The 11,009-nt window shown below is 53.9% G+C and overlaps 1 protein-coding gene across 1 annotated transcript; it reads left to right on the forward strand.

The window, feature by feature from the left end:
- Positions 1-762: 762 nt before the first annotated feature.
- LOC144947805 (uncharacterized) lies at positions 763-1,896 on the forward strand. Its single transcript, XM_078877158.1, has 2 exons — positions 763-1,497; positions 1,849-1,896. The coding sequence occupies exons 1-2, from the start codon at positions 763-765 to the stop codon at positions 1,894-1,896; spliced, it is 783 nt and encodes a 260-aa protein (XP_078733284.1).
- The last annotated feature ends 9,113 nt before the right edge of the window (positions 1,897-11,009 follow it).

The following is an 11,009-nucleotide window of genomic DNA, read 5'->3' on the forward strand; positions in this document are numbered from 1 at the left end:
CACACATCGAGTCACGGTTTTCGTAATAACACATTGTATCTCTGCTAATCTTTACAATGGCTGCTGATGATTATATAATGTTTATTTCATGACATAATGTAGACGTGAAATAACGGATATGGAATGCGTTCGTGTAAGCGCAAGAAGAAAGTGTTCCATAGTGCTCGTAAGAAGTCACCGTGATTGTATCAGCCATCATCAATCCGCTGCTGGATTGTACCCGCAGCTAGAGCTTTGAGTGGGGGGAGCGGTGGTGCAGCTGTTAGCGCACCACGCTACCGACCCGGCAGCGATGTGCTCGACTCCCAGCCACGGCGCACATCAGTGGCAGAGTGATAGCTGCGCCGGGCAGAGCGTCTTCTCCCACCCACGGCTGTCTCACGAACCCACACTGACCGGCTGTGATGGGGCATGGCCAAACTACGCCCCCGCGAGCGCACGGCGTAGGTAGGGGCATCCATTCATCCAGCGGTGGATAGGAGGATGCCTTCATCCAGCAAAGGGAAGTGGAGGCCTTCATTCTAGATTTGAAGTTTTCGTGACTGCAAGGATTCATACTCTGAAGTTTTTTCGGTAAAGTCGCGTAGGTAAAAAAATAATTTTATTCATTTTTAAAAATGTACCGACGTGACTTCACCGAAAAAAACAAAAAGTATGGAGGCCGTCATCCAGCCGTGGTCTGACAGATGGCTATAATATCGCGCTAACTTCTCTGTAAGTATGTCGCGCTAACATCTCCCCCTCCGTGCCTCCATCCGCCAGATGGACTCGGACAACAGCTCGATGTCGAGCAGATCCTCCTCGCCGGAGCTCGACGTCTTCATCGGCGCCTCGTCCGACCTCCAGGGCCTCTCGTCCACCGTCTCCTCCACCACGAGCCGCGCCGCCGTGTCCACCGCCTACACGGCGGGCGCGCCGGGCAAACCTCGAGGCACCCACGGAGACCACCATGCTCAGGGTCGGGGAACCTCCTCTTCCACCACCAACACCACCAACACCACCGCCACCACGAACACCACCGGCGGTAGTTCATCGGCGTCGTCGTCGATGATGAAGATGAAGAGCTTGGGCGGAAGCGGGGGTGGATCTCGCCCCCGGCTGTCCAAGGAGGACCTGGACAATCTGCAGCAGCAGCAGGAGGAGCAGCTCGGCGAGCCGTGCGGCCAGGAGCTCAGGCTGAAGATCAACAGCCGCGAGCGCAAGAGGATGCAGGATCTGAACGTGGCCATGGACGGCCTCAGGGAGGTGATGCCGTACGCGCACGGGCCCTCGGTCAGGAAGCTTTCCAAGATCGCCACGCTGCTCCTCGCCAGGAACTACATCCTCATGCTCAACAGCTCCCTGGACGAGATGAAGAGGCTTTTGAGCGAAATCTACGGCGGCGGCGGCGGAGGCGGAGGCGGCGCCGCCGCCGTTGTCGGAGGCGCCGCTGCGGCCGCCGCCGCCGCCGCGGCCGCAGCTGCCGCTGGTGGCGCCGGGAGCGGCGGCGGCGGCGCTGCCGGTGGCGGAGGCGGCGGGAGCGCCGGCGGCCACAACCACCACCACCACCACCACTCGGCCTTCCACGCGTGCGCGCCCATCGGGAACCATCACCCCCTGCACCACCACGCGGCGCTCACCTCCTCGCTGGCAGCCGGCGTGGCCGCGGGCTTAGCGGCGGCTCCGGGCCCTACGGGGGCCGCGAGGCACAGCCACGGGCCGCTCAACCATCACCATCACCAGCAACATCATCATCACCATCAGCAGCAGCATCATCACCATCAGCTCAAAGCGCCGCCCTGCTCCTTCGGCTCCGTGTTCCACCCGTGGGGCGGCGGGCTCCCGTGCGCCTGCGCGCTCTGCCTGCAGATCCCCGCTCACATCGTGGCGCCGCGCATCCCCGGCGACGCCAAGTGAACAGCCGAACCCCCCCGCCCCCTTCTCTCTCGCGCGCGCGCCACACGGGTGAACTGTTCGTCACATCGAGAGACGTCGATGTTGTTGCGTGTGGCTCGCCACGTCCACCAGCGACAAGAGTGTCCGTGGCGACAAGAAGTGTGGGTGTGTGTGTGTGCGCGCTTTTTGAAGTGTCCCGTTGTGTTCACGTTGGTTGATCGACATCTGAGCGCGGGTTTATTGTCGCCGCTGCGTGTTTATTTGTTGTGCGTTCGAGGCCGTCCCCACAAATTAATCCCAAATAACGTCAATCGGCCAGCAACACACAGCACTGTTAGAATAGTGACAGATACGAACTTTGACAGGTTTCTTGAAGTGACAAAGGTTGATGGGACACTTGGGAAAAGAAGGGGAGGCTGATGAGTAGGGGACTGTGCGCTGGCCTTGTCCCTGGTGCACACACATCTCACATATGTGTAACATGTGTGTAACACGTCTAACATGTGTGTACCATGTGCAGGCCGTTTTGCTGGACGAGAACCTCTCCCAGCCACGACTGTTATGGCCTGTGAGGGTCACATGACCCGTAGCTGTCAACCCATGCGGTTCACCCCGTGTTCCTGTAGAGGGAAATTGAGTATTCAGGTCCACACGGCGTACAGCCGTTTCAATGCGGGCAACAAACAATGTTTGTGTCTATTTGTTTGTGTTTCTCCCTTGTGATGGGACTTTGTAAGATCAACGTTGAGATTTATAAAGGGCACGGGGTGACCGATAGAGTCTGAATTGGTCTGTAATGTGGCAGGGCACTGATAAGGGGTTGACAGGTATGATGACCATACTTCCCCACGCCGGTCTGCGTCGGTCGAAGCTGGGGAGGGTGCAGAACAATGCGCTTGTCAGCGCTGTGCACGAGTTTGCTTTACTTGGCGGTCGCCCATCCACGTTCCTATGCCAGGGGACAGGATAGCAAGGCACGCGTGGGACATCGTCCAAGGAGTATTCCTGACGCCCTTGCCTGTTGCTGGTAGTGGTGGAAATTCCACGATCACATGGCCAGGGACTGGTCAGCGCACAGATGGGAACCTCTCTTTGTCCGCAGTCTTAACCCTGCCGATGCAGATTTTGATTTTTACATTTTAAAAATGTCGCGTCACCTGCGCGAATGCATTGCAACGTCGCATATCCGACCGTCACGTGTCCGCCCCGACCGACGAATGGCCCAAATCCGGCGCAGAGATCGCGTCTCCTGGTGCCACCGATTCACTTCTCTCGCGATGTCCAACAACTCGGACAGACGCCTCGTACGAGGTGTTGCACTGTCCCTCTCGACATCGACCGTGCTGAATCATTCTCCCATCATATTTTCACAAGTACTACTTGCATTACGATAATGCAGTGATTTCACTTTAAATGATGCATGCATGCAACGTTCGTATCTGAACTAGTTTTACAACACACATGCCCACTCCCCGTGACTGGTCGTCCCAGACAAATATATTTAAAGATTACCCCCCCCCCCTTCTCCTCCTAAGGCACTAATGAATGACCAACAAAACGAATAAATAGCGTTTTGCTAATGTCTATAAATGATCGTGACGATAATATCGAGTTCCCCATTCTCTCCGGATTATGAGACGCGTCAGAAAGGAAGACGCACGCCCACATGTGTGCTTCCCCGGTGCCAATGAAGTTCTCTAAAACGTGGTCACTCGTGCAAAGAAATGACGGCCACGTGATTATAATCTCTCTCATCTCACTACTATGAAGAAGGCACATTGCCCGACACGTCGCCTATTGTATATTATATAATTATATATTAATTCTGAGGCCACAGTGTTGTCGTTGTTGTTGTTGACAAATTCGTCGAGGTTGCTGGGTCATTGTGATTATGCTCCACTTCCAACGGCGCATCGCAAACTTTGCTTTAAAATGCCGAGTGGGGTGGTGGGGTGGAAGTGCGTCCTCTAATCTCGTGGCGCTGCTGTTGTGTGTGTGCACGTGGTTGTTGTGTGTGTGTGTGCACGTGGTTGTGTGTGTGTGTGGGTCGTGTCTGTGTGTGTGCACGTGGTTGTTGTGGGTGTGTGTGGTTGTGTGTGTGTGTGTCTGTGTGTGTGTGCACGTGGTTGTTGTATGTGTGTGTGGTTGTGTGTGTGTCTGTGTGTGTGTGTGCACGTGGTTGTTGTGTGTGTGTCTGTGTGTGTGTGCTGCTGCTGTGTGTGTGCACGTGGTTGGTGTGTGTGTGTGCACGTGATTGTTGTGTTTGTGCACGTAGTTGTTGTCGTGTGTGTGTGTGCTGCTGTTGTGTGTGTGCACGTGGTTGTGTGTGGGTGTGGTGTCTGTGTGTGGTGTCTGTGTGTTTGTTTGTGTGTGGTGTCTGTGTGTGTGTGGTGTCTGTGTGTGTGTGGTGTCTGTGTGTGTCTGCACGTGGTTGTGTGTGTCTGCACGTGGCTCAGTTTCTGCCTCTGGGTAGACCCACCCAGGTGAACTTTCTTGTGTTAAACAAAGTTGAACAATACACAAGCTGCTGGTCCGACTCTTAACGCGTTGGCAGCGGTGCACAAAACACAAACAGCACAAACAACAACAACAACACTCAACGCATTCATCATCAACAGCACGGTGTGGCCACAATATTTTTTTGACAATAGCCGACGTTTTGGGCAACGGCCCTTTTTCAAATGGGCAGTGTTGCTGGTGAATTTGTTGGTGTTTCATTTTCTCGGTGTAAATAGTATGGACCTATACGTGTTCTTTTTTTTAGGCTGCGACATTGACGCGCGTGTGTGTATATATAATAATGTTTTATGGAATAAAGTAAACACGCAGAGATGCAGATATCTACACGCGAACGTTGGGCATCGTTCGTGCGTGGTGTGATTCATCGTGACTATTATCATCCTGATCACGTTTACCATCAAAGCTGACGGATGGAACTTGAACCAGATCTCACTTGACATCATACAATAAATAACTGGTTCATTTAATAGAGTGTATGGCTTCCTTGTTGCATACGTTGATGATGATGATGGTGGTGGAGGGCCATTCGGGGATTATATACTGGTTAACGTAATGATTATGTTTGTCGGAAATAGTTTTGACAATGTAGCGCCTTTCAGTGTTGGCACGAGGCCATGGTGCAGGCCAATCAGTTTCAAAGACGACGCCCACTTATTGTTGCCAGAGCAATGATTGTTCACATGTTCAGCACAGGTACTGTGGGTGGTTAGTGCAGACTTGGTTCCTTCCAAAAGGTTTCTATTTGGCGTTTGGACATCCTAACACCTCCTGTTTTAATTTTTCGATTTAAAGCTTTCGTGACTGCAGGGATTCATCTTCTTGGTTCTTTCGGTAAAGTCACGTAGAAGGGAAATAATCTGTATATTCACTATACAATTACGATATCTCAAAGTCACGAAAGCTTTAAATCGAAATTTAACCGCCTCTACGGGGAGGGATTCCACATAACTTTGACATATCGTAATTGTATAGTGAATATACAGATTATTTCCCTTTTACGTGACTTTACCGAAAGAACCAAGAAGACCTCCTGTTTTATTTCCAGAAAGGGGGAAACCTAATCTTGTTTATATATATACCTTGACACTGGCAAAACGGTTCCATGATAAAACAAGAAGTATATTTTACACATCTCATCAGGCCAATCGGCCATCCGTCAGGCAAACCGAACCAGTGGTTCCTCGTGTGTCAAGCATCAAGGGCCATTGCCTGAAACGTCACCTGTTGTGTGTATGTGTTTTATTTTAATGCCACGGTGTTGTTGACGAGTGTGTTGAGTTTGTTGTTGTTTTTAGTTGTGCTTGTGCAACCAACGCAGCAGCATCACCACCAGATGAAATGTTTTCATGCTCTTCAATGTGGAGGTTGTGGATGCGGGGGAGGAGGAATTGTCGGTCTCCTCCACCTGCACGGCCTCTCCACGCGACGAGAACTCGATGTTTATTTTGGGTGTCGTGTGTGATTTTCATTGCGAATGCTTTAGGGGTTTAAAATGCCGATGGGAATAATATCTGCGACTGCAAAGAAATAAGGCGTTACGTTCACAGGTTTACGAAACGTATTTTTTTTTGTTTTTTACAAGATACACGAAGACACATTCACGTAGATGGACACAGGCCGGTGCAATAGTCAAACACACTGTTGGGGCAAGTGCTGTTAGCGAGCACCTACGAAGGCCGGAACGGCACACACGCACACACACACGCACACACGCACACGCACACACACACTCACACACACGCACACACGCACACATGCACACGCACACACGCGTACGCCTGCACGCACGAATGTGTTCTAATGCTGCAACTGTGCGTTAATGTGGACACGACACGGCATCCGGAGGAAATGTAAAATGTTATTTTTGTACACGTTGTAAGCAATACGGCGATTCTATTTAAGCAAAAAAGATGGGACGTTGGAGACGGAACGTTTTAAAAGAGCATTGTTCAAACAAAAATAAAATCTGTAAGTTAAAACTTAGTCTCACGATTGAATAATTTGCTTCGCTTTGCGTTTCTGCACTGTGGGAGAAATTGTGCGGGAAACGGCGCAAGACACATGCCCCCAGGTAGCTCGCACGGGCTATCGGGGCATGTGCTGTGCAGAGTATTGACGCTTGCACGAACCGCACCACGTGCCCATTTAAGGCTGAGCTGACCTCGGGGAGGCCCAGGACCGGTCGTTCAGAGATTCGTCACCGATGTTGGGAGTGAGGTGGAAAATCGAACTCGGTGCGCCGGGTTCGTAGCGCAGTGCGCTAACCACTGCCCCACCGCTCCCGTTATGTTGTACCTTGATCTCTGTGCAATGGACTGCGCATTGGCGGTGGCAAGATTCGGCCGCTCCTTTCACACGCCAGTATTTCGATTTAGCAAAAGATTGATTGTTAAAAGTTTGTTTAATGTTGTGAATGTAGCGGCCACTCGTGGCTGCAGAAATCACGTGACCGTGTCACGGGCAACAATTCAAAGCAAAGACCCCCCGTATAGCTTTTACCAGACTGTTGGGGCAAGTGCTGTTAGCGAACACCTATGAAGTCCGGCACGGCACGCGAGGGAGTGGGTGGCCAACACCACGCCCGGCCGCCTTTGTCTCTCCATTGGTGGTGTTAACACACCGCACCAGGTACTCATTTGAGGCTATGTATGTATGTATGCGTGCGTATGTATGTGTGCCTGTGTGCGTGTGTGTGTCTGTGTGCGTGCGTGTGTCTGTGTGCGTGTGTATCTATGTGTGTATGCGTGCGTGTGCCTGTGTGTCTGTGTGCGTGTGTATGTATGTGTGTGTGTCTGTGTGCGTGTGTCTGTGTGCGTGTGTGTGTCTGCGCGCGCGCGTTGGTTCGTACGCGCGCGCGCGCGTGTGTCTGCGCGCGCGCGCGCGCGTCTTAACTTGGAGCGCTGTGTCATCACATTTGTCACGGGCGGAGGCCACAGAAAGCGCGAACAAAGCGTTAATGAAGAAGGATGCGGGCTACTCGCTGACACTTCACTGGAGTCACTTGCCTCGCTGTCCGCTCGTGTTTACCTTGCGTGTCCTCACGCCCCCTGGCCATTGTGAGGGCCCCTGTCACTCAGAGCGCTCAACCCGCAACTCGCCCCCTTCCCACAGGCCGCGGCCTCGGCCCCTTGTCAGTCTGCCCGTCAGGGAGAGCGCCCCAGCTGTCGGCGCCCCGCTTGTGGCGACGTCTCTGTCTGCCCGTCTGGGTTTGCTCGCTCGCAGCGAGTCGGCCGAGATGGTGGGGAAGTCTCAAGGTGAAGCTTCGAGCGAGTGGTGCCAGCGGTGAGCGGGTGGATCAACGGGGTCCAATGTTGTGTTTCAGGGGGAAGCGGCCACTGGGTTCGGTCCTAGGGACTGTGTCAGTGGGCTCACAATGGCCATGTCAGGCACACTAAGCTAACACTGCTGAGATCCTGCCTTAGTCCAAGGGACTGTGTCAGTGGGCTCACAATGGCCATGTCAGGCACACTAAGCTGGCACTGCTGAGATCCTGGCTTAGTCCTAAGGACTGTGTGTGTCAGTGGGTTCATAATGGCCATGTTCATAGCGCAGCGCGCTAACCGCTATACTACCGCTCCCCACAAACACACATGCACATACACACACGTGCACAGACACACACGTACACACACACGTGAACACACACACACATGCACACACACACACGTGCACAGACACACACACGTGCACAGACACACACGTGCCCAGACACACACGTGCACACACACGTGAACACACACACATGCACACACACACGTGCACAGACACACACACGTGCACAGACACACACGTGCACAGACGCGTGAACGCGCGGTCGCCCTCGTGTCGGCTACATGGGCTGCACAATCGTCACCCCGCGCTCTGCGTAAGCAGCAGCATCATCAGCTGCTGCTGCTGCTCTCCTGCCGTCAGCCCTTGCCGATCACAGCCGCCGCGAGGGGAGCGATTAATCATCTCTTCCCCTCCCTGCAGCAGCCTCCGTCTCTCCCACTCCGACCGCGCGTCCCGCTCGGCTCCTCGCCATCCACTCCCATCCAGTCTCTCCCCCACCCTCCCTTCCTCCCTCGCTCCCTCCACTCCCCTCCACCCTCGACTCCCCCTCTCGCGCCTCTGTCCGAGCGGGGCTGAGAACGCGGCCCGCGTGCACAGATGGACAACGCGTGGGATGAGAGAGCGGCGTCCGTCCGCCCGTCTCCCGTTGCTTCGACGCGATTGTTCACTGCCGAGCGCTGTAGGTGTGTCGCGCGCAATTCGCGAGCGAAACGTAGCGCGGTGTGTATATATGTGTGTGTGTGTGTCCGTGTGTGTGTATACCCGCTTGTGTGTGTGTCCGTGTGTGTGTGTCCGTGTGTGTGTGTACCCGTGTGTGTGTGTGTCCGTGTGTGTGTGTCCGTGTGTGTGTGCCCGTGTGTGTGTGTACCCGTGTGTGTGTGTACCCGTGTGTGTGTGTACCCGTGTGTGTGTGTGTGTGTGCCCGTGTGTGTGTGTGTGACCGTGTGTGTGTGTGCCCATGTGTGTGTGCGGTAGTGTAGCGGTTAGCGCGCTGAGCTCCGAACCCGGCGACCCGAGTTCAATTCCCGCTTACGGCCAACACCAGTGACGATTATCTGAACCGGTCCTGGGCCTCCCCTATGTCGACTCAGCCTCAAATGAGTACCCGGTACGGTGTGTAAACATCGCCACTGGGGAGACAAAGGCGGCCGGGCATGGTGCTGGCCACCCACCCCCTCGTGTGCCGTGCCGGCCTTCATAGGTGCTCGCTAACAGCACTTGCCCCGGCAGTCTGTTAAACCTCGCGGGGGGCGAGCGAGCTGCAGCACGCGGCCTGGAGCGGTGGCGCCGTGGCTCGCGCAGCGCTGCGCCGTGACGTCCGCAACCTGAGTTCAATACCCCGCCACGGCTAGCATCAGTGGCGACTTCGTATCCGAACTGGCCGTGAACCCCCCCGGCCCTTCCCCAACCTGCACTGACCAGCGTGCTGATGTATTGGTCAGCTAGCCAAAAGTGCATGGTTTGGGCCTTCATCGAGCAGTGGATTGACAGCGAAGCTTTAGATGTGCATATATATACACACCGTGTTTCCACAAATACAAACAAGTATGTGGTGTAGTTAATCGGCCTATTGGCTTACCAGGCCAATATTGTTGTCCTGCAGAGTTTTGTTTACGCGAGCGAAGTTCGTGGTTTCGACCAGAGTCCTATTCCCAACAGCGTCTGGTGACCTGCGAGGCTTTGTTAAAGAGCCCCACTCTGCTGATGAGACCCAGCCAGGCCGAAACCAGGACAGGGCTTTCTTGCTAAAACGAATTGCTGCTGGAGAATATTTAGCCTCGGAAAGCCAGGAGGCTCGCAGACGAAACGATGTCGTTTATTTTTGTATGTGGTGACACAGACCGTAAAGTTCTGCTTATTATATAATCTACATTATGTCATATTATAGATATGTAAAATATAAGTCTGGCCATAATTCTGCATAACGTCACAATTATTTACTGATATTTCATAATCGATGTGTGTGTGTGTGTGCATGGGATGAGTGGGGAGCGGTAGCGTAGCAGTTAGCACGCTGCATTACGAACCCGGAGACCCGAGTTCAATTCTCGTTCACGGCAAACGCCAGTGACGATTAGCTGAACCGGTCATGAGTCTCCCCTAGGTCGACTCAGCCTCAAATAAGTACCTGGTGCGGTGTGTAAACATCGCCACTGGGGAGACAAAGGCGGCCGGGCGTGGTTCTGGCCACCCACCCCTTCGTGTGCTGTACCGGCCTTCATAGGTACTCGCTAACAGCACTTGCCCCAACAGTCTGTTACAGGCTATACGGGGGATCTTTGCCTTTGGGGTGAGGGGAACGGGACCGGGCACGTAATGATCTGGCCACATGAGTGTCGTGATCCCCTCCACCACCCGAGACACAAACAACCGCAGTGCCACCGCTCGCCGCCGCGAATGCGATGACGGCACGCCGACGACGAATCTCGCGAGTGACGATTTTCGTTTTTTATTATTTGTTCTTCTCTCCGATGATTGGGGCGAACAACAAGTTGGCCAAGTTTTTTTATCGATTTAGCGAGCTGCGGTGGCACAAGTCGCCACGAAATCACCGCCGGGGCTCGGGCCACTCGAGTGAGTTGCTGATGAAGGGCCTCCCACCCCCGTGTTTGTACCGCGTGGTGCCCAAGGACCACGCGGCCAGCTGGGGCCTGAGGACCACGTGGCCCAGCTGGGGCCTGAGGGCCACGTGGGCCAGCTGGGGTCTGCCCGCTGCCACCTCGCCCTTCCCCGCAGCCCGCAGCGGGGCGAGACGTCCTTACCACGCGCACAATGAGGCCTCGTGTGGTTATTACTATTGTTGTTATTGTTGTCGTGGTCATTATTATTGTGAGTTTAACACGTAGGCTTTCGCAACCAATATTGTCCATAATAGAGGCTAACAAGTGACGACATCACAGTTTACCCGCTGCTCTATTTGAGACCGAAACAGGAGGAGGATTTCTTCAACAACTCTGGCTGCAGCCTGATGATGCTGGTGGTTGTTGTTGTTGTAATTACCGAAAAACGTTGTAGTGGGCTTTACTTTCCAACACACAGCCGGTGAATGCTGAACTCGTTAC

Source organism: Lampetra fluviatilis, chromosome 47 (assembly GCF_964198595.1).
Source record: "Lampetra fluviatilis chromosome 47, kcLamFluv1.1, whole genome shotgun sequence".
NCBI lineage: Eukaryota > Metazoa > Chordata > Hyperoartia > Petromyzontiformes > Petromyzontidae > Lampetra > Lampetra fluviatilis.

Excerpts from the sequence above, each read along its gene's own strand:
- LOC144947805 (XM_078877158.1), top strand. The coding sequence starts at position 763 with ATGGACTCGGACAACAGCTCGATGTCGAGCAGATCCTCCTCGCCGGAG. Across the intron at positions 1,498-1,848 it reads GGAGCGGCGGCGGCGGCGCT|ATCCCCGCTCACATCGTGGC; the intron begins GCCGGTGGCGGA and ends CTCTGCCTGCAG.